Genomic DNA, 24,025 nt, shown 5'->3' on the forward strand with positions numbered 1-24,025 from the left:
ATTTTGGCAATTAGGAGCACATTAAACACCACACGCATTATCCAGCAGTATATGCAGCACCAGAACATGGCAACGCGATACCGGGCGAGGAGGCGACGTCAGCGCGGTCCCGTGAGTGATCAGGACATGGACACAGATTTCTCTGAAAGCATGGGCCCTGACAATGCATACATCATGGTGCTAATGGGGCAGGTTCATGCTGTGGAACGCCGATTCTGGGCTCGGGAAACAAGCACAGACTGGTGGGACCGCATAGTGTTGCAGGTCTGGGACAATTCCCAGTGGCTGCGAAACTTTCGCATGTGTAAGGGCACTTTCATGGAACTTTGTGACTTGCTTTCCCCTGCCCTGAAGCACAAGAATACCAAGATGAGAGCAGCCCTCACAGTTGAGAAGCGAGTGGCGATAGCCCTGTGGAAGCTTGCAAAGCCAGACAGCTACCGGTCAGTTGGGAATCAATTTGGAGTGGGCAAATCTACTGTGGGGGCTGCTGTTATGCAAGTAGCTCACGCAATCAAAGATCTGCTGATATCAAGGGTAGTGACCCTGGGAAATGTGCAGGTCATAGTGGATGGCTTTGCTGCAATGGGATTCCCTAACTGTGGTGGGGCTATAGACGGAACCCATATCCCTATCTTGGCACCGGAGCACCAAGCCGCCGAGTACATAAACCGCAAGGGGTACTTTTCGATAGTGCTGCAAGCTCTGGTGGATCACAAGGGACGTTTCACCAACATCAACGTGGGATGGCCGGGAAAGGTCCATGATGCTCGCATCTTCAGGAACTCTGGTCTGTTTCAAAAGCTGCAGGAAGGGACTTTATTCCCAGACCAGAAAATAACTGTTGGGGATGTTGAAATGCCTATATGTATCCTTGGGGACCCAGCCTACCCCTTAATGCCATGGCTCATGAAGCCGTACACAGGCAGCCTGGACAGTAGTCAGGAGCTGTTCAACTACAGGCTGAGCAAGTGCAGAATGGTGGTAGAATGTGCATTTGGACGTTTAAAGGTGCGCTGGCGCAGTTTACTGACTCGCTTAGACCTCAGCGAAACCAATATTCCCACTGTTATTACTGCTTGCTGTGTGCTCCACAATATCTGTGAGAGTAAGGGGGAGACGTTTATGGAGGGGTGGGAGGCTGAGGCAAATCGCCTAGCTGCTGGTTACGCGCAGCCAGACACCAGGGTGGTTAGAAGAGCACAGGAGGGCGCGGTACGCATCAGAGAAGCTTTGAAAACCAGTTTCATGACTGGCCAGGCTACGGTGTGAAAGTTCTGTTTGTTTCTCCTTGATGAAACCCCCCGCCCCTTGGTTCACTCTACTTCCCTGTAAGCTAACCACCCTCCCCTCCTCCCTTTAATCACCGCTTGCAGAGGCAATAAAGTCATTGCTGCTTCACAGTCATGCATTCGTTATTCATTCATCACACAAATAGGGAGATGACTACCAAGGTATCCCAGGAGGGGTGGTGGAGGAGGGAAGGAAAATGCCACACAGCACTTTAAGCACAGCACTTTAAAAGTTTACAACTTTAAAATTTATTGAATTACAGCCTTCTTTTTTTGGGGCAATCCTCTGTGGTGGAGTGGCTGGTTGGCCGGAGGCCCCCCACCGCGTTCTTGGGCATCTGGGTGTGGAGGCTATGGAACTTGGGGAGGAGGGCGGTTGGTTACAGAGGGGCAGCAGTGGCAGTCTGTGCTCCAGCTGCCTTTGCTGCAGCTCAACCATACACTGGAGCATACTGGTTTGGTCCTGCAGCAGCCTCAGCATTGAATCCTGCCTCCTCTCATCACGCTGCCGCCACATTTGAGCTTCAGCCCTGTCTTCAGCCCGCCACTTACTCTCTTCAGCCCTCCACCTCTCCTCCCGGTCATTTTGTGCTTTCCTGCACTCTGACATTATTTGCCTCCACGCATTCGTCTGTGCTCTGTCAGTGTGGGAGGACAGCATGAGCTCGGAGAACATTTCATCGCGAGTGCGTTTTTTTTTCTTTCTAAGCTTCACTAGCCTCTGGGAAGGAGAAGATCCTGTGATCATTGAAACACATGCAGCTGGTGGAGAAAAAAAAAGGGACAGCGGTATTTAAAAAGACACATTTTATAAAACAGTCACTACACTCTTTCAGGGTAAACCTTGCTGTTAACATTACATACATAGCACATGTGCTTTCGTTACAAGTTCGCATTTTGCCTCCTCCCACCGCGTGACTACCCCCTCAAACTTCCCCCCTCCCTGTGGCTAACAGCGGGGAACATTTCTGTTTAGCCACAGGCAAACAGCCCAGCAGGAATGGGCTCCTCTGAGTGTCCCCTGAAGAAAAGCACTCTATTTCAACCAGGTGACCATGAATTATATCTCACTCTCCTGAGGATAACACAGAGAGATAAAGAACGGATTTTGGTTGAATGCCAGCAAACATACACTGCAATGCTTTGTTCTACAGTGATTCCCGAGTACGTGTTACTGGCCTGGAGTGGTAAAGTGTCCTACCATGAAGGACGAAATAAGGCTGCCCTCCCCAGAAACCTTTTGCAAAGGCTTTAGGACTACATCTAGGAGAACCGCAAATGCCAGGGCAAAGTAATCCTTTCACATGCTTGCTTTTAAACCATGTATAGCATTTTAAAAGGTACACTCACCAGAGGTCCCTTCTCCGCCTGCTGGGTCCAGGAGGCAGCCTTGGGTGGGTTCGGGGGGTACTGGCTCCAGGTCTAGGGTGAGAAACAGTTCCTGGCTGTCGGGAAAACCGGTTTCTCCGCTTGCTTGCTGTGAGCTATCTACAACCTCCTCCTCATCATCATCTTCTTCGTCCCCAAAACCTGCTTCCGTATTGCCTCCATCTCCATTGAAGGAGTCAAACAACACGGCTGGGGTAGTGGTGGCTGAACCCCCTAAAATGGCATGCAGCTCATCATAGAAGCGGCATGTTTGGGGCTCTGACCCAGAGCGGCTGTTCGCCTCTCTGTTTTTCTGGTAGGCTTGCCTCAGCTCCTTCAGTTTCACGCGGCACTGCTTCGGGTCCCTGTTATGGCCTCTGTCCTTCATGCCCTGGGAGATTTTCACAAAGGTTTTGGCATTTCGAAAACTGGAACGGAGTTCTGATAGCACGGATTCCTCTCCCCAAACAGCAATCAGATCCCGTACCTCCCGTTCGGTCCATGCTGGAGCTCTTTTGCGATTCTGGGACTCCATCATGGTCACCTGTGCTGATGAGCTCTGCATGGTCACCTGCAGCTTGCCACGCTGGCCAAACAGGAAATGAGATTCAAAAGTTTGCGGTTCTTTTCCTGTCTACCTGGCCAGTGCATCTGAGTTGAGAGTGCTGTCCAGAGCGGTCAGAATGGAGCACTCTGGGATAGCTCCCGGAGGCCAATACCATCGAATTGTGTCCACAGTACCCCAAATTCGAGCCGGGAACGTCGATTTAAGCGCTAATCCACTTGTCAGGGGTGGAGTAAGGAAATCGATTTTAAGAGCACTTTAAGTCGAAATAAAGGGCTTCACTGTGTGGACGGGTGCAGGTTTAAATCGATTTAACGCTGCTAAATTTGACCTAAAGTCCTAGTGTAGACCAGGGCTTAGGGTGGAGGGGAGCCTAGAGTCAGGGAAGACTTTCAGAGTGTGTCTTCTGTGGTGAACCAGAATGAACTGGGGAAGCCTGCAGGGCTTGAGACACGGCCCTAGGAAGGAGAGCTATGGAGCCCTGCCCCAAAGACAGAAGGAGTTTGATGCCAGGACTAGGAAGAGACCCAGGGGAAGGTATTTTGAGAGAGTTCCAGGGGCTGCAGTGAGACTGGCATAGGAGGAATGGGGGAGCTGAGAGAGAGGTGCCCTTTCAAGTCCTGAGACAGGAAGGGTTTAAACCTGGAAGGACCACAGGAACTGTGTGGTGTGAGGTGTTGGAAAAATTAGACCATGCTGTGAGCATGATCATTGGAGACTCCAGAGCAGTGGTTCTCAACCTGTGGCCCAATCTGCACGCAGCTGCGGCCCACGTGACAGCCTCAGGGTCATACAGGCAGTGTGTGTATATGTTGTGTAGATGTGGCCCACATAACACCTAGAGAGCTGCATATGCAGCCCACAAAGGTAAATAGGTTGAGAACCACTGCTCCAGAGGCATGTGTAGGTGGGGTGTGTACAGTGCCGTGTTGTGGGGTGCTCTGGGACAGTACCCTACACAACAGGGCTCATCTCTTGCCAATGGAGAGGGCACTTCACAAGTATTCTTTCAATGTCCCCATCAGGGTGACTCAGCTGGAAATGGTCAGTGGCAAGCAGTCTAAAGCATGAGCCTGATGGCATTTGAGAACAGCTGTGTCTCTGAGCTGGAGATGGGCTGTAACTACAAAGGGACTGATTCTGTAAGTCTGCATGCAGGTCAGGGGTTTTGCATCCTAGGGATTTGGTTGGGGTCCATTTTATATCTGAGCCTGAAGTTTGTTTACCCCTCTCCCCTTCTCTTCCCACAGCTCCCTGCAAGTGAGGGAAAAAGGCCACTTTTTAATGGGAGAGGAAGATGTTCTATCAAATGGAATTAATCCATGAGCTTGGTCACCTCTCCTGTGTCTGCTGTTAAACTGCTGCTGCTCTTAATGTTAGCCACAGAGAGTCTGATTGTGTCTGGGCCTTATGCAGATGCACAGTGGGGATGGAAGGAGTCTTGCCAACCTTTATAAAAGGGCCTTGTAGTCTAGGGACACTCCCGCACTCTTCCTAATAATTCCCCAAAGAGGACTGGGAAGGAGGTGGGGCCATGATCCCGTCACACTGGTGAGAACAGATGGACACCAGAACGTGGGCAAGTAAGAGTATGGTTAGTGGATGTGCATGCTCTGTGTGCCCAGCAGTCAGGGCAACATTCTGCCTCCTTGTTCTCCCTCTGGGCCAATGTAGCTCAGCACCATCCTGTACCAAGGGCTGTGGGTACAAGGCAGACTCTACCCCATTGCTGCTGTCTATGAAAATGAGGCACTGCAGAGCAACTGCAAAAATCTGGTTAAAGATTAAGAGGAGTTATATGGTTAAGCCAGTTGTTTTTAATTCCTTGTCTTCTTGCAGATGTCAACAGAAGAACCCCCATGGTGCCCCCAAGGGGGGGGGGAAATCATGGACTGATGCTCAGCTAATGTAAATTAACTTCAAAGGAGCTATAGCACTTACAATCAGATGAGGATCTGATTCTGTAATTTGTCTTTCTTAGATTTGGATCTGGACCTGATCTCTGTTTAATAAATGTTGTTCTTTGAGTAGTTCCCTTCTCAGCAGAAATCTTTGAGAGGAAAAATCTGTCTTAAGGTGATGCATTATGTACTTATAGTAGCATATCTTTGAAAACAAGCTACACCAAATTCCAGGCTGCCTGCTTCATCTTCGAAGGACACGTTCATTCATTCGTTCTGGCTTTCCAATACAGTATTTGAGTGTGAATCCCTCTTGTTTCTTCCAGTTCTCCCAAATATCATTCACTGCTCTAGTGATCTATTTGCCAGTGACACTGGGTCAGATCCTCAGCTGGTATAAATTGATGTAGCTCCACTGACTTAAGCTAAGCTAGGCGTATTTAGACCAAATAAGGACTTTATTTTTTAAGTAATTCGCTATGTAGCTTAGTGTCTGTACACACATACGCCCTGCAACTTCCACAATAACTCCTGTCTTGTAGTAACAAAAGAAGGATGCAGCATAACTAAACTCACTCCTTTTGTTTGATATAACTATAAAGCAGGCTTGGGGGGCATGCAGATCCACTGCATGAAAGCATAGTATCTTTCCTCATCTCTCCCCTTTTGCAGCCACAACTTATGATCCAAGATAGGGCACGGCTTCCATATGTGGAGAGACTAAAAAGATTAGGACTCTTCAGCTCAGAAAAGAGATAATTAAGGGGGCAGATATGATAGGGTTCTATAAAATCATGAATGGTAAGGAAAAAGTGAATAAAGAGACGTTGTTTACTCTTTCCTACAATACAAAAACCCATGGGTCTCCCACAATAAAAACGATAGGAAGTACTTTTGCACACAACAAATAATTAATCTGTGGAACTCATTGCCATGGTATGTCATGATGACTAAAAGTAAAACAGAGTTCAAAAAAAGAACTGGCTACGTTCATGGAGGATAGGTCCGTCAATGGCAATTAGCCAAAATGGTCAGGGATACAACCCCGTGCTTGGGGTGACCGTCTACCTCTGACTGCCAGGACCTGGGAAGGGAAGAAAGGGGTGGATCTCTCCAAAAACTCCCCTGTTCTCTGTGCTCCCCCTGAAACTCTGGGACTGGCCACGGTAGGAGGCAGGATAGTGGGCTTGATGGACCCCTAGTCTGACCCAGTATGGTGGTTCTTGTGTTCCTATGTGTTCTAATTTAAAGCTGGTGGGTTTTTTTTATTTCAGGGTGTTGCCTATTTCTGATCTTCAGTGTTGTTTCAGTGGCATTATTCATGTTTGGCTTTAAAGCAAGTGAGATCAGAATTAGGCCATAGCTGGGAGTGGGGGTTCCACAGTAGAAACAAAAGATACAAACAAACCTGAGCCAAGATCAGGTCAGTCAGGCAACAGAACTTTTTCTCTTTCTGGTTAGAACAATTTTGCATTTACTGAACCACAAAAATAGTTAAAATAAAAGATTTTCCAGGTGACCCTGTGTATATTAAGCGATTTGAGGATTTATTATTATTTATTTTATGGGCATTTGAGATTGGTCCAAAACGGTCTACCTCAGCTGGTGTATATTGATGTAACTCCATTGATGGCAGTGAAGCTATGCTGATTTAGGACCTGGCCCTAAATTTTAAATATTCTTTTTCCAGAATCACCTCCCCACCCCCGAACCGCCAAATAAAGGTCCAGGCAAAAACTGGACTGTAAAAATGGTAAGTGTGGTTCAGGTTTTCAACTGGGTGACCCACTTAGAATCATTGGTTGCTTGTATCTTCACTTCAGTTCACAGGCATGAGTGTGAATGTTATCCCTTTCCTGTCTCGCAGAGCATTGAAATGTTCATGAGTCCTAAGCTGTAGTGTAAACCTGCACTAAAACTCTGGATCTAAGCACATGCGACTTTTGAGTAGCTTGAAATCTAAACCCATAAGTGTTTTTTTATACTGTCTATATCTTGACGTTAGTAAGGCTTTTGATACTGTCTCGCATGACCCTCTCATAAACAAACTAGGGAAATACAACCTAGATGGAGCTACTACAAGGTGGGTGCAAAACTGGTTGGAAAATCATTCCCAGAGAGTAGTTATCAGTGGTACACAGTTATGGTGGAAGGGCATAACGAGTGGGGTCCCACAGGGGTCGGTTCTGGGTCAGTTCAATATCTTCATCAATGATTTAGATAATGGCATAGACAATACACTTATAAAGTTTGTGGACAATATCAAGCTGGGAGGGGTTAGGATTAAAATTCAAAATGATCTGGACAAACTGGAGAAATGGTCTGAAGTAAATAGGATGAAATTCAATAAGGACAAATGCAAAGTACTCCACTTAGGAAGGAACAATCAGTTGCACATATACAAACTGGAAAATGCCTGCCTAGGAAGGAGTACTGCGGAAAGGGATCTGGGGGTCATAGTGGATCACAAGCTAAATGTGAGTCAACAGTGTAACGCTGTTGCAAAAAAAAGCAAACATCATTCTGGGATGTATTAGGAGTGTTGTAAGCAAGACACAAGAAGTAATTCTTCTGCTCTACTCTGCACTGAAAACAGGTGGTGAATGTTTTTAGGATGCATCTGGCCAGTAAATAGCTAGTTAGCATCAACAGTTTGCCTTCCACGATAAAATCAGCGATTAAAGTGTTAACAAGAATAGTCAATCCACTTCCCTTAGGTGTGTAACCCTGAGTAGGGAGTGCTCCTATCAGCTGCTCATAGAAAGGAAAGCAAACACTCCCAACAGGCACCAAGGTACAGGGAGTGTCTCATGTTTCCAACACTTCCCTGCTTGTTGAGCAAAGTAACAATTAACAGCTCCTGGACTCTTGCATAAAACTGTTGGAGGCAACTGTCAGGTAGAGTACAGTGCTGTCATGCTTCGTCCGGGGCTCAATAAAAAGGCACGTGAAACTCCTCTGTTACTTTTCAGCTGGTTTTGATCACACATACAGGTAAGTGAATTTAGCTGGAGCCGCACTTCTGCTTTCTGTTCAATGTGCAGTGTCAGTAAGTGATTGGTATTACGGCATTGTAGAGACTGCGTGTCAAATTCCTTTCAGCTGGTTAGTGTACTAGAGCAAAGGAGACATGTTAGTGCTCACCTTCAGAAACGATCTTTTATAAGATGACGCTCATACTTAAAGGTAGTCCCTGCAATTCAGGATAGGCAGAGGAAAGTGTTTTGTACCTGTCTTGTAGCTAAACAGAAGCCATAAGTCTCTGGTGAGGTGTCTCTGCTATTTTTCATTAATGCTATCACAACTATATTTTCAAAGGTCACGTTGACCTTACTTTTCCCTGGTAGCAGGAATCCATAAAAAATGCTTCCTCTGCATAAATGTCAGTCATCCATTATTAGAACAGAATAGCTAACGTAAGCCTTTTATTAAAGCCCCGTGTATAATGTTTACCGAGGCAAATAGGACAAGGCATGCTTATAGTTCTATCTCTTTCTGTCTGACACTAGAGATACTGGGCCACATTCATCAGTAAACTTGAGGTGCTTTGCACTGCTACAGTGGCCCAAGCTAGCTGTAATACCTGACTTATTCAGCCAGTTAACCTGTGTTATCATACCGGTGAGTCTGGCCCTGTGTTATGCACTGAAACAGTTATGGTGGGTTTTTTTGTCATCTTTCAGGTTGTCCAAACTTATGCAAAATAACACATCATAGGAATGAACTTTATTTTCCATCAGTACTATTGAGGCACTGGGAAGAAATAAGGTCCTTCAAAACACAATCTACGTTGGGTGCTCAGGACGCTACACCTAACTTACAGCATCACAGAACAGTATAAAAGCAGATAAAATCCATTTTATGCTGATGAAAAATGGATTACTTTTTACATAACATGTTTACATCCACAAATATTAAATAAAACCAAATCAACAAAAACAAATACCAGGATACATACTGAAACAAGAAATAATCCATAAAGTACCAGACCTCATGGAACCTAAGAAAGAAAGGATTAAAGGTCACTCCTACACCCTTGTATCTATAATGTTAAGCCCTGCATCCTATGAGGTGTACATTTTGTTGTATGGTCCTTCTAATGTAGATGGCTGAACTGCACTAGAATCTGAGGCAAACAGTAAAGCTATGTGAATAAAGGATGTCTTGGTTTGGTGAGAGTTCCAAAAACTTTGGAGGAGGGAATAATTTTGGATTGACCAGATTTTTTGTTTTTGTTTTGTTTTTTGAGATTTTTGGTGAATCAGAAGATCAAATTCAGTTTGGTTTGAAAGAAAACACTTAAAAATGAAAGTTTCACTTTTGAACTTTCTTGCCTTTTCTGTTTTTAATGAAGTTGAAGGAAATATTGAAAGTCATTCTGAATTGAAAAATTAAAACGTTTTCATTTAAAAATGTCAGTGAAACATTTTGATTTTTGTTGGAATTTTTTGGCAAACAATTTGTAACTTTGACATAAATTTGACATATTTCAGTTGACCTGAATTTGCATTGTTTTTGCCACCCCCCTCCCCCAAATGTTTTCAGTTAGTATAGGGAAGAATATCTGATTCTCCTCTGACCTACACTGGTATAAATTGGGAGTAATGGCATGTAAGTCAGTGGAAATATGCCAAAGTAAAATCGGTTTGAGAGAAGACTCAAGCTCAGTATTTAACCTGTTCTTCATCACAACCTCTCTTTATATGTCAGGAGATGAAGGTACAGCTAGATAGCGGGAGAAGCTGTAAAAAGATAATACCTAATATTAACAGACTCAAAGTAATGTCACAAGAGCTGGCAACTTTGTATTGTCCTTCCTGAAGTGAACAGTCTCATCTCACTGTTTCCCACTCAATCGTCTTAAGGGCAGCATTATGCAAATGGTGCTGGAAACTCCCTTTGCGCCGTTCTGGGGAGGAGACAAACATGGAGAAGGGAGGTGATGTGGAAAACAGACAAACCAAGGCACTGGAATATGTCAGGACAATGGCTGCTTTTGTAGAGTTATGCAGTACTAAGGCTTATGCAAGGGTAAATGCTATCGTCATTTGTGCAACTGCATAATGCATGTGATTTTTTGAGGTTCTGAATGCCCTCAACTGTCATTGACTTCAGTGTGATGTAAGGGTAAACGGCATAAGACTGATATATTGTGTTCCACCTATAGGCATAAAGAAGGAACAGCTAATAGTTTTTTCAAACCCCTCATATGCAAGTCACTCAAGAAGCTGCTGTGTTTGGTAGCTGTAGTGTTGGGTTTTAATAAAATTGGTCACAGGAAGGTTATTTTTGTTTCAGCTGAGCTGGGCTACGTGTGGGGAAAGGGTGGGGTGTTTCCTAGATCAGTCACTCTAACTAACTGAACTGGGAGAGGCCAAAGCCCTCCCTGGAGTAAGGCAACAAGGGAGGTTCTGCGATGAGGTGGGCGGTGCTGGCTGCCTAATACATGACAGCACTTGTGTCCTGAGAAAGCTGAGCCAGACCAGATGAAAGCTGGGTCTGGCCTTGATAGATCCAGGCCAGACCTGCCTTAGGAATGTGCAGAGCCTAGAGAGGAGGACCTGGGCAACCGAGTTGCTATGGAAACCAGTCAACAACCCAACTGTCATGTCCTGTTGGAGGCAAAAAGAGAACAGGAGCTGGTATGAACTGTGTGGGTTTGAGACTTGAAGTCTTGCGGGTTCCAGATCTGAGTGTAAATGCGTGTATCAAAAGAGGTACAAGGGCTGCCAGGTCTATTTCACCATGTAGCTATAACACAACAGATTGACTTAAACACCTGTTTCAGAAGAGCATTGTAAGCAGCACTGGCCAGAGAAATAAAAGTAATGAAAATTTTGTAAAATCTTCTCACCACACCCTTTCTTCCTAACCCCCCCTCCCCTCCCCCCCGGTCACTCGAAATGTTTCATCCATGTGCGGGGAAATTGTGAAAATATTACTGGTTGGTTGGTTGCCTTGTGTTTGGCCTTCATCATCAAAATCTGAAATTTGGATGGAAAGTTTTATCAGCATATCAAAATTGAGACAAAATTCAGCTCTATTATGAGTCCCCCTGAGCATATCCATGGCAAATGTCTTCAAGGGAGGGCTTTTGCTCTGTGTGTGTGCAGTGGATGATTAGGCCATCAGTAAAAAATCTTCCCCCATACAAAAGATGCTCTTCACTGTGTAGGAAGCCATCTGCAGCTCTTGGGATCCACTCCTTAACTGAATAAATGACCTGACTGCTACTATATAACAAATAATCTGTTAACTCTGTGATCAACAAAGCAACTCGAGAGCAAATAATCTAGATTTAATAATTTTACCTGTAGTGCTGGGTGTTAGAGGCAATGTGTCACTCGGCTCTTATTGGTCAGCTACATTCTGTTACATATAAGGGACAAACCTAATTGTGTATTGCTGGCCAGCCAGAGACCCATGCAACCATAAAAATAAAATTTTCTCAAAGTATGAAAAAGGGTTATTTATGCATGGTCGACTCTTTATTTTTTCTTAACTGTTATCAGTGAATAATGGGGTAGCCATCTGGACTGACACACAGGTTCCGTTTGGTATAAACTAGTGTCTAGCTATCAGTGTTAGTTAATAAATCAGATTAAATCAAATTACTTCAGAATACATTAGATGGTTCCTATAAAATACACTGAGGAAGAGAATACAATATAATGAAAGTTGTAGTTAGGGATCTCCATTTTCAGTCATCCACCAGAACATTCTCTGTTTTACAGTAATCACTGAGCAGATTTCATTTCTCAGAACGTATATTTAATTGGACTCAGCATGATCCAATGCCCACTGAAGTCAATGAGACTCTTTCAGTTGACTTCAGTGAGCTCTTGATAAGTGACTTAACTCTGAGTTTGGCGGGGGGAAAGTTTCTTGCATGCCTTTACCCATAAAGTTGTTTAATTATAGTCCCTTCTGTTCTTATTGGTTAAGTTGTAGGATTTAAACCTATGGGGACATAATGATGCATGCTAATGACTAGCTTTCTTAGACTTACCAACTGTTAGAATCCTTTCCCTACCTTCTTCGTCTAAGATCAGTATGCAGAGCCATCCAGTCCTCTGGTGTCTCCTGCTTTCGTGACTGCAAATTTTCTTTCCAGGCTACCTCAGATGCTCTTGTATGTCAAGGTGTAGTGGATGGATGGGATAAAGGTATTCTATAAATGGGATGATAAGCCTCTTTGCTTGCTAATATTTGTTTAAATGTATTTTATTTTTATTTTGGATATCTATATACTATAAATGTATCCAGTTATAAAAGATCTCTCTTCAGAGGATCAAATCTTGTCTAAAGGAGAGAGATTAGAGGCTGGCATGCACCAGGGTCTTTCTGATTTTTAATTTTCCCACTTCTCATTTCTGGCCATTCTGAACTTCACTTCTTCAAATGCTTTTATTGTATCCATTACTGCAGATGTAAAGCTGGGTTCACCCAGACCCTCCTTTGACCTGGGCTTTGTGGCCTCCAGCTCATCCACACATCTTAATGGAACTGGTCCAGGTTCACACGGGTATAAATTAGAGCAGCATTTGACATTCAGTTTTTACTCATTCCTCAAACAAATGCACACCAATTGGCTTCAATTGACATTTGCCAGCATACGGACTGAGTAAAAGCTGAGGTAAGGATCTCTGAATTTAGCCCTTAGAGATTTGAGAGATTTATATTCGTAACTTTATCTCTTCTTGTCCATGTACCACAACACAAGCCTGACAAATGATACTTCACTGAAAAAGCTTAATCTTCATTCTCTTCAGTTACACCCTTCTCAGCCTGCCTTTTATTTCTAATACCGTGGAATGAATTGAGAACAGCCAAAACTCCATAATCATACTTCCCAGGAATTCACTCTTGGAGTCTCATTGGTCTAGCTTACGCAGTGCCGAGACAGCTATATGGAAAGCAGTCGATAATATTGCAATTAGTATCCTTGGTTTCTTTTTAATACCTCTGCTTTTTTACTTTGTGTGCCACAGGACTCCACTGGATCAACTGGAATTTCTACGTTTCCCATCCAATTCCACGGGAACCTGGTTCAGCTTTACTTGCTAGGACACTTTCACTTTGTGACCTGAGGCAACTTTACATCAGTTGTCCATGAGCTAATCTATGCTGTGACAAGGATTCTAGTCTCGTCCTGGTATTGAGTCTCTCTTGTAAAATAATACTGAAGTATTTTAGAGTAGTTGCTGCAAATCGTTTGAATTAGTAACACCGTTGTAAGCTGTAGTATTTGGGAGTATTACTATACATAGTACATATAGTCCCCTTATATTATAGGAACAGTATGGACTATGTATAGTAATAGTCCTACCTATAGTGGGAATGGCCTCCTTTTATAGTGCTAGCACAGAATATATCATGTTCCATCAAAGAAAAATGACATTATTTTAATGTGAAGTCCCAAACTTTAGGAAAAACCAAGTATACAAAAACAAATTTTCCGAGTGTAGCACATGATTTGAGGACTTGAATAGCTCAGACCTAGGTTAGGGGTTTGTTACAGGAGTGGGTGGGTGAGATTCTGTGGCCTGCGTTGTGCAGGAGGTCAGCCTAGACTATCATAATGGTCCCTTCTGACCTTAAAATCTATGAATCTATTAAGTGAAACTACATTGCAAATAGAGAGATGTAATGAACAATGATTAGTACTTCTGTTCCTGTTATGTAGTGCCATCTAATCCGAATAAATGAAGAAAGTGACTATGAAATCGCAACATCTATCATCTGCTGTTTCCATCAACAAGGACAAGTACATTACTAGGTAACTTTTCTGTAAGAATATTTAATGTCTTGGTAATGATCTGTTCCACTTCTTCGTTAAGATTAGATTCTGTAAAGGAGAAATGTTGTCTATAATAATAATGCAGATGTTCAGAGCCTGATCCTACTAGCAATCTACTTTTACAGAATGAAGTCAACAGGTATTCACACATATTGGTCTTACAGAACTGGGCTTTTCATCTTTTTGATTGACTTGTACACAGACATAGAGGCCAACATTTTCTAACATGGGTGCATAAATTAAAATTTGGTGTGTGAGAAGTGGATGCTCGTCACCTCTAAAATCCGGTTTATGGGTCTAAATATGGTTTTATAGGGTTTGGGGGCCTAACCCTTGCTCTTTTGAAAACTTGGACCAGACATCTTTCTCCAAATTGTCTACATGAGAGATGCACAGAGGCCTATCACGTCATCTGCTCCATCCTCCTACAAATGTACATGTTTGTTCGGTCAAGTCTGAAAAGTCTCCAGGAATGGAGCTGGCATTATGTTTCCCTTGGCAGACTGTTCCACAGTCATAGGGTAGATCTTGCTGTCAAGAAGTTTTCCCGATATTATACTAAACCCTGAGCTTTCTGATGCACAAGGCAACTGCAGAGATTGCACCGTCCTGTAGGACATAGAGCCTCCTCCCCAGGCAGTACCTGGCTTGATATGTGGGCCAGTGTGACAGGAATGGGGTCCATTGCCCCACCTCTTCCCTGCCTTTCTTTGAGCCCCTATGGGAAGATGTACATACCAGGGGACCCACAGAGGGAGCCGTCCCTAAGCAAGTACAGGGGTTATGACTGTCCTTTTCCCCCACTCCCTATGCCCCCATGCACAGACCCATCACAATCTGTCCCTTAGTGTTTATACTTTCAAATATCAGACCAGACTCAAACCCCCTTACTCTGGTTCAGTAGCACCTTACCCTGTGTGGGCCTGTTGATTTCAATAGCATTACTCAAGGGAACTACTCACTGTAAACAGGGACATCAGAACCTTACCCATGGCACATAATTATTACCTACCTATGTGCTCCGTGCTTAGTCATCATTCCCTTTATGATAATTCTGCTTTAGGACACCATGCGGTAGGTCTCACCAGTAATTAACCAATTTAAATTTGTGAGAGCACAGCACACGAGCTCCCGATAAGGCACTAAGCCAGCCAAAGCCTTTTGCTTCTTGTAAATACACATGTGCCTAATTAACTGTCTGAGAGACCTGGATCAAAGCAGAGGTTTTTCAGTCTTTCTATTACCATTCACGTTTCTCTGCTTTAAGAGAAATGAACATTTGAAAATGAATGGGCATTAAAATAGTGTTTGCTGACTAAAACCACTTCAGATACAACGTTCATATTGTATCTTTCCATGACGGTAACTTTGGATCTGCTGTTATTACACATGCCTCTTTCAGTACTGTCCTGCACAGTGTTCCACAACACAAGCCCATTGTCTTCAATTTGCCCAAGGGGTGGATCAAGAGAGAACAAAGGGGCGTGTGAAATGAGCTGGCTGGCATGCACAGCACGTTCTCTTCTCTTGATAAACACCCTTATTAAAGGTGCCCACAGAAAACACCAGCATAATCATGCTGGAAGGGACCTTGAGAGGTCATCTAGTCCATCCAGCCCCCTGCATTGAGGCAGGACCAAGTAAACCTAGTCCACCGAGAGCTGTTTGTCTAACCTGTTGTTAAAAACCTCCAGTGATGAGGATTTGACAACCTCCCTTGGAAGCCTATTCCAGTGCATAGCTATCCTTAAAGTTAAAAAGTTTCTCTTAATATCTAACCAAAATCTCCCTGGCTGCCCAGTAAGCCAATTCTTGTCCTATCTTCAGTGGACATGGAAAACAATGGATCACCGTCCTCTTTTGTAACAGCCCTTCACATATTTGAAGATTATCAGGTCTCCCCTCAGTCTTTTTTCTCTCAAGACTAAATAGGCTCAGTTTTTTTTAACCTTTCCTCATAGCTCAGGTTTTCTAAACGTTTTGTAATTTTTGTTGCTCTCCTCTGGAATCTCTCCAGTTTGTCTACATCTTTCTTAAAGTATGGTGCCCAGACCTAGAGACAGCACTCCAGCTGAGTCCTCACTGGAGCCAAGTAAAATGGGACAATTACCTCCCGCATTTTACATATGACACGCCATAATATTAGCCTTGTTTGCAAGTGCATCACATTATTGGCTCATATTTAAGTTGTGATCCACTATAATCAACAGATCCTTTTCAGAAGTACTTCCACTATCCGGTCATTCCCCCATTTTATAGTTGTGCATTTGATTTTTCCTTTCTAAGTGTCATACTTGTTTTTATTTAATTTCATCTTGTTGATTTCAGACCAGTTCTCCAATTGGCCAAGATTGTTTTGAATTCTAATTCTGTCCTCTGACCCCTCCCAGGTGGTCTCATCTTGCAAATTTGATAAGCATAATCTCCACTCCATCATCCAAATCATTAATGAAAATACTGAATAGTAGCAGACCCAGGAGAGAGACCTATGGGCCCCACTAGATAACCTCCCCCTCTCCCCAGTCCAATCAGTTTGACAGCCAGCCATTGATAACTACTCTTTGAGTAAGATTTTTCAACCAGTTGTACACCCACTTTACAGTAATTTAATTTAGACCCCATTTCCCTAGTTTGCCTATGAGAATGTTATGTGGGACTGTGTAAAAACCCTTACTAAAATCTAGATCATAACATCTATTACTTCCCTCCTATCCACTAGGCCAGTAACCTTGTCAAAGAAGTGAGTTAAGATGGTTTGGCATAACTTGTTCTTGACAAATGCATGTTGGCTATTGCTTGTAATCCTATAATCCTCTAGGTGCTTACAAATTGATTGTTTGATCATTTGTTCTTGTATCTTTCCAGGTATGAAAGGCTGACTGGTCTATAGTTCCCTTGGTCCTATTTGTTCCTCTTTTTAAAGATAGGTACTATGTTTGCCCTTCTCCAGTCCTCAAAGATAATGCTAACTATTCTGAGATTGTTGCAGCTAGTTCCTTCAGTATCCTCGGGTGCATTTATTCAAGTCCTACTAACCTGAATATGTCTAATTTATCTAAATATTCTTTAATCTGTTCTTTCCCTTGCATTCCTTCCCCCTTGTTAATATTGTGTTAAGTATCTGGTCACAATTTTATCTTTTTAGTGAAGACTGAAGAAAAATAAGCATTAAACACCTCACTCTTCTTGATGCCATCCATTATTATTAATTATTATTATTATTATTAGCTCTTCTTCCCCTCCATGGAAGAATCTATGCTTTCCTTCATCGTTTTCTTGCCCATAGTGTATTTATAGAGCCTTTTCTATTGCATTTGATGTCCCTTGCTAGGAGTAACTCGTTTGGTGCTTTATCCTTCCTGAGTTTTTGTCCCTACATACTTGTGCTATTCTTTTGTACTCATCCTTAGCAATTTGACCACATTTCACTTTTTGTAGGGTTCCTTTTTGATTTTCAGGTCATTAAAGAGATCCTGATGGAGCCATATTGGCCTCTTACCATTCTCCTTCTCTTTCCTTTGCATCAGGAGTGTTTCCTCTTGCACCTTTAGTGTTGTCTCTTTGAAGAATGGCCTGTTCTTCTGAACTCCTTTTCTCCTTAGATTTTCTTTCCATGGGACCTTACCTACCAGTTATCTGAGTTTATTAAAGTCTGATTTGTCCTCATCCCGCTGCTCCCATTCCTTCCTTTCTTTAGAATCATGAAATCTATCCTTTCATGATCACTTTCACCCAAATTGCCTTCTACCTTCAGATTCACAGCCAGTTCCTCTCTGTTAGGCAGAATCAAATCCAACATGGCTGTCCCCCTGGTTACTTGCTCCACTTTCTGAAACATAAAGTTGTCCCCAGTACAATCCAAGAATTTATTGGATATTTTGTCATGTTACTTTTCCAAAAGATGCTGGGGTAGTTAATCCCCTGTAATGGGTTTTACAAACCCCATAATGAGCCTAGGCAGAAGAAAGAGGAGAGTCTCTCCCGCTTACAGGCAATCCGCTTGATTGCACCTCCACACAGCTGCCAGAACTGCCAATCATGGAGACAGGCACCCACAGCTGTGACCAATATAGAAAACAAGACAGGCTGTAAAGGGGAGAGTACGGAGAAGGAGGCAGAAAGGCCTGAGATAGCGAAGGGGTGACAGCCCTATGCCAGGCTGCCTCTGAGAAAGCAACCAGGAGACTGCAAGCCCTGGAGTTGAAGGGCTGATAGACTCCATTTAAGATGAGAGTTCCTGGACTGAAAACAAACTGAAGAGGGCTGGTTAGGAGAAGCTGGGACCCCTCGGAAGTCTACATCAAGAGATTCTGACACCCCCATTCCTACCAGGTCTTATGTCTTGGATATATTTCTGTTTTGTTCTAGAAATGCCTCATCCGCCGCCAACTTCTCTTGATTTAGTGGTCTGTAGTTGACTCCTATCTTGACATAGCCTCTGCTTTTTCCACCTCTTATCCTCACCCAGGGGCTTTCAACTGCTCTGCCTCTCAATTCCTTCTACATCTCAGAGTAAATGCATATATCGCTGACGTATAATGCAACACCTCCTGCCTTCTTCCCCCGGCCTGTGCTTCCTGAACAAGCTACACCACTCTATACCAATATTTCAGCCATGAGACTTATCCTACTAAGTCTCTGTGATGCCAGTTTAATCAGAATTTAGCTTATGGACTTCCAGTTCTCCGTGTTTATTCCCCATGGTCCCCCGTTTGTATATAGACATCTAAGATGTTGAGAAGATTCCCACACTGTTATCCCTGTTGCTGCTCCTATGACCCTGTTGTTTGTAATGGATACTGCTTGTCATAACATTGTTTTGTAATGTGATCAATAATGTCACAATTCAACAAGAAGAGGGGTTGATTTTGAAATAGATAATGGAAAAACAGCCCAACTCTGAGGACTGGATTCTGCCCTGCATTAGCTTGAGGAAGACTTCATATCTAAAACTCCATGATGGGGCCATGCTAAGGACTGAAGAGCCTGTTTGGGCTCAGAGAAGAGGGCATTAAGGGCCTTGTTTGGGGTCACGGAGATGGAGAAGGGCTTCGAGAATAGGCAGGAGGGAGTATGTATTCAAACCAAACCTTTAAGTGATTAGATTTGATTTGGGGAAAGAGGGTGAAGTTTCAAGCAAATTCTTGTGTTTTTTCTAAATGATTTCACCCAACTGTAATCTGAACACTGTTCATACTCAGCAGTTTTTAATGACAAATGTCATTAAGTATCTCAGTGCCCTCACTGAAAGACCCAGCCTCCCACCAAGCATAGGGATGTCTGTGCTTAAAAACAGTGGTTGAGAAAATCAATGCCAGTTACGTGATTTAACCACACGGCTCCCTGTAGTCAACTTGAAAAATCTTAACCACTCTGTGTATACAAATATATAGTAAGTTCCTTATATTTTAATAAGGAAAGAAAATTAACATCACTTAAGTCAAGTCCATTTTGGTCTTCTAAACTATTTTCCAAGGTCCCACAGTCAGGCAGAAAGCATACCGGACAAGTAAATCTGATCTGCTACCAAAGTTCCCCTATAGGACTTTATTTCCAAATGGTTTGCACAATTTTAGTCACACTGTTTATTGCACTGATGCACCTGATGATGAATCTGATGATGTTTATTGCACCTGATGAGGGTGTTAGTTTTTATTTATGTCAACTCCCACAGACAGCTGTCAGTGGGTGTTTTGCCTGAGCAAGCGCTGATTAAAGTTGAGTAAAGATTTTTCAGGATTAGTCTCTATTTTAACCTGATATAGAGCCAATCTCAAAAGTAACCCCCACAGGGTCATGCAATGCCCTCAGTCCATGGCTAAAGTTCTCATTGCTGTCTATAGGACTTGCAGCATGCATGGATCAAGGGCCACATATGGCCCTCAGTGTTAGACCAAAGCTGTTAAACGCTTTCTTTATCCCTTCTCCAGCAAGGAACTGGCAACCTTTACAGAAAGGAACCCATCAACCAACCTCCTAGCTGTTGAGTCATCACTGCCAAGTGGATGGATTATGCACAGATTAAAATGTCATAATTAAAAGCTTTCAAAGCATGAAAAAAAAATTTCATTCATGACTTTTTGGAGATTCTTGCATTCAGGATCAGCAGGAGCTCAAATGCTACATATTTCTGAAAAAAAGTGCTGAATTTTACCCTCCAATATTTTTGAGGCACCTGCATGGTCAAAGACATTGTTGACCCTAGTCGTCATCAGTCATACGACAGGGAATTTTTTGCTTGCTTGTTTCTGTCATGGTTCAGGGCAACATTGCCTATATTCCCCCTCTGTGGCTCTCGAAGGCACCCACTCCTGACTCCTCAGCCCTCATTTGGGTAGAGACCTGTGTGTGTCACCCTCATGATCAGAGGTTTTCATGCTGCATGGTACCCTGCCTACACTGTTATCTCCTGCAAATGAGAGCATGCAAACAGACCAGAGTCTGTGCTTTGCTAACTCGCCGAAGGCTATGAGCACCTGTAATTGCCAGCAGTCACAAGTTACCCCACAGCCCTTTCTAAGCAAGCACATTTATTATTAAGGTGAAAGCATTGCAGAGAAGATGTTTAAAAACAATAAAAGCACCTGCACACATGCTAAAAAGCTTACTGGAGATCATCCCCAATTCCAGCAAGGGCTGTGGTAGGAGTCAGTCCTTCAAACCTGAGAAAAGGCTTTTTCTGTTTATTACAATTTCACAACAGTCTAGTGCACAACTGGTACCTCCTTCTTCCACCCCCAGGAATAGATAAGTCTTTCCTTTATACAGTTTTGGCCTTTGATCATGAGACTCTGGGAACAGTTAATCAGCAGACAATGGTCTCTTCCTCAGGGCACAGCTTCAAAAAATTCCTCTGGCAAACCACTTGACACTGTTTTGTCCCAAAAGTCCATTCTTGTGTGGCCTGTTGGTCAGTATAGTCCCTTGAAGTTTATAACACTTTCCAGGGTTCACATCCCCCTTCCCCCCCTAGAGAGAGGTTACGTACAATTCTGGCCCACAATAATACCTAAACCGTTCATTTAATGCAATGGACCCTAACTATACTTAAACTTAATTCGATAAGGTCTCCCAGAGATATTACAGGCAAATGTCTTATCTGTCATGGTTTGTTTCACTTCTCTTTGTATTTCAAGCTTTCTATTTATTATTTTGTTCTGGGATGACTCAAACATCTTGCTGTTTTTTCCTGGCTGATAGGACACAAAGGATGAATGACAAGCAAATCCAATTCAATACAGGGAAGTGTTTTCAACATTCTCACTATGATTAAAGGCAAGGACAAATGGCAGCTAATAGTTGCTTGGATTAGCCAAAACCCTTTGGCCCCAAAACTGCTCTCCAGTTGGGGGAGCTACTGTAAACATTATTTTTGGGGGGGATCACTTTGGTCAACAGGGCTGTTGATCCATACAATAAGGCCCTATTCCAGAGCCAACTGAAGTCAATGGAAAAAGTCCTATTGACTTTAGTGGGCCCTAATGCCTCAATCTAGTACTGAATAAAGGGCGCACCACCAAAGAAGAGATTAGCTTCAGGAGCCACTTCAGACCTATGCTCCTTAGGAAAGTACAATACAATGCTGTTCTGTTTAGTATCTTTCAGAGAGACTGTTTTACCTCATGCTTTGCATGTGCAGAGATGGGTAATACAATTAAATACTAACAGAGGAAGAAACAGAGACAGGGCAAGGAAGAAAATGGGGTTTGAAAACAGAAGAGCTGGTAGGCTGCAGAGACAGGAACATTGTTACATATGGCAGAAACCTCAGAGAAACCTCTTACTTTACTTGTAGTAAGACAGTGTAAAGGAACAGACAGAAGGGAAAGTACTCCTGTCTTTCATAAGCCCACCATGTATTATTTAATACCTTTCTAAAGTAAAAGGCTGCAAATCTTGTATATAGCTAGTCTACACCGCCATATGTTGCTATCACTCTCACCCTCGTCCTCCTTTGTCCACCATCTTTGCTTTCAGTTATACCAACTTTTGTTGCTTCTCGTCTTCAGCTGTAAGCTGTTTGGGACGAGGACTGTCTGCTGTGAATGAGGCAGAGCAGGGACTTGGATCTGGGTCTCCCACATCCCAGGCAAGTGTCCTAAAAGCAGGTCGGGAAGAGTTTCTCTCTCTCCCTCTACCCCCTGAACTGAAAAGCTCATGTTTTGGACACAGACAACCCCCACTCCACTTCCAAACTGAAAAGCTCAGTTTTCGATCTGAAAATGGACATTTCACCAGAATTCAGTTTTCATGAAAATGTTGGAAAAGCTTCATTTTCACATCAATGCAGAACAAAAACAAATGTCAAAACCTTAAAAGTTGCCCCAAAACAAACTTGTGATCCTCTGATCGGTTCTACTATCCATCAATATGTTAATCATTTATGCGTGCTTTCTGGTACTTGCAGGCACAAATCACATTGGAGGAACATCCAAGTAATAGTTGCTGGAGGAAAATGGGAAGCTGGTTTGAGACACTGTTCAAAATCAGGCTCTTAGTCTTTCACATCAGGCTTCCCTATTCACTTATTTACTTATGATCACTTATTCAGGACCATACAGTGTCCTCGATCAATACAATTAACTCCCATTGCCAACACTAAACGTTCTACTTGCTTGTGAAGGATTGTACACTGCAAGGCCTTAACAATATATAGATATTGTACATGGTTCTTCTTTAGGTTCCTGGTCAACTAAGGGTCAGTTCTAATATTTACACAGTAATCTGTTGCTCTTTATGATCCTGTGCGTGATTTAAATGTCACTTTTTCCTGACACTACTATAAATATATTCTTGTAATTTTCCACTCCCTCTGTAAATCATCATTGGCAAAGGGATTAATTAAATAATAGCTCTAAGAGTAGGTGTGTGCAGTGTGTTTTCAACAAATGTGTACATACCTTTTGTTTACTTGGGTGAGTTTGCAGATGCTGTGTGTTTGCTTTGCTCACAGACAGGTTTTTATTAATATTTATTGTGCTTAACGGATTAGGCCCTCTGGCAGTGATTTGCATGGGTTTGTACCTCTGGTTCTGCTTTCAGTTTCAGGTTTGATCAAACCCACAATCTAAAATCAATCATCAGCTGAAACGACCAGCTTTCTCCTGATTCATAAATTCTGCCATGCTTGTTCAAAATCCTCCTCAAATTTGCTAGCCATGTTTAGTGAATCATTCAATGGATGGTTTGAATTTCAAATATATAATATAGCCTGAAACGTAGTGAGTTTCCCTGGGTTTGGTTTTCACTGCAAACGTTTTGCACAGCTCTAGTCTTAAACAAATTATGGTAAACTTGTGTAAAACCGCCACCATCATACTCACCTTCCATCTCAAGGGCCTAGTATGTCAAAAGGGCGTGCCTGTCTGTGGTACTTGTGATAAGACACAATTTGTCAGATGTGCACTCAAGAAGAAAGGAACATTCACCAGAAAGGGTCTGCATGTGAAGGGTCCCCATTCTGGCTTAGAGTATTTTCCTTTTTTCTAGGTTGTGAGTGTGTTTTAAATCCTGACACAATGGGATTTAGACACTTATTTCCTCCTCCTGCCATTTTTAAATGCCAGCTACCTATAAATAACATCAAGCAGCAGGACCAGGGGCATTCAGTCTGCTTTCCCTCATATTTTCATTGCAAGATGTCAGTGCAGGAAACTTTGTGCTCGTTACTAATTGGTATGCTATTTTAGGCCTGTGGTTTATTGTCTTTGTCCTGGAAATATTGAAAGGGCAGCTATCTTCATTCTCATGCCCATTCCCCCTGAATGTGGAGTGGATACATTTTTCTGTAACTCTGAAAGCAAAAGAAAAGTAAGATAGCTCGTGTAGTTATTTAATAGCTCCATCAAATTAAGGCAGAATAAACATACAGTTACCAAACCCCCATTAATATTCCTCTCACCAAAGAGAACTTCTTCAAAGTAAATAAAATTAACCATAGTATTTATTTAAGGCACAGTTTTCCTGCTTGCTTCACTACTCATTAATAGAATCTGGGTACAAAGTGCAAATTACTCTCTAGCACCATTATTGCTGGTACTGAGTCAAACTAAAACAACATCATAGGACCTAATCACACCAGCCACGCCATCAGGGGCTC

At 42.9% G+C, this 24,025-nt stretch overlaps 2 protein-coding genes across 2 annotated transcripts in view; one reads left to right on the forward strand and one right to left on the reverse strand.

Moving 5' to 3' along the window:
- Positions 1 to 1,456: 1,456 nt before the first annotated feature.
- Positions 1,457 to 3,438, reverse strand: LOC140909924 (uncharacterized). The gene is made up of 2 exons (XM_073340014.1): positions 2,643 to 3,438; positions 1,457 to 2,054 (listed from the first exon to the last, which is right to left on the reverse strand). Exons 1-2 carry the CDS (start codon positions 3,223 to 3,225, stop codon positions 1,519 to 1,521), a joined length of 1,119 nt encoding a protein of 372 aa, XP_073196115.1. The 5' UTR covers positions 3,226 to 3,438; the 3' UTR covers positions 1,457 to 1,518.
- Positions 3,439 to 7,916: 4,478 nt separating this feature from the next.
- RASSF6 (Ras association domain family member 6) overlaps positions 7,917 to 24,025 on the forward strand; it is a 41,299-nt gene continuing 25,190 nt past the window's right edge. The window contains exons 1-3 of the mRNA XM_073340369.1: positions 7,917 to 8,120; positions 13,118 to 13,281; positions 13,813 to 13,905. Of these exons, the coding sequence (XP_073196470.1) occupies positions 13,832 to 13,905 (74 nt within the window). The 5' untranslated portion in view covers positions 7,917 to 8,120; positions 13,118 to 13,281; positions 13,813 to 13,831. The remainder of the gene's footprint in view (positions 8,121 to 13,117; positions 13,282 to 13,812; positions 13,906 to 24,025) is intronic.

The sequence above is a fragment of the Lepidochelys kempii genome, chromosome 4 (assembly GCF_965140265.1).
Source record: "Lepidochelys kempii isolate rLepKem1 chromosome 4, rLepKem1.hap2, whole genome shotgun sequence".
Classification (NCBI taxonomy): Eukaryota; Metazoa; Chordata; order Testudines; family Cheloniidae; genus Lepidochelys; species Lepidochelys kempii.

Bases quoted from the DNA above. Each gene is read 5' to 3' on its own strand.
- LOC140909924 (XM_073340014.1), bottom strand. From the start codon at position 3,225: ATGCAGAGCTCATCAGCACAGGTGACCATGATGGAGTCCCAGAATCGC. The intron at 2,055-2,642 runs GTGAGTGTACCT...TTTCTCCACCAG, and splicing joins AGGCGGAGAAGGGACCTCTG to CTGCATGTGTTTCAATGATC.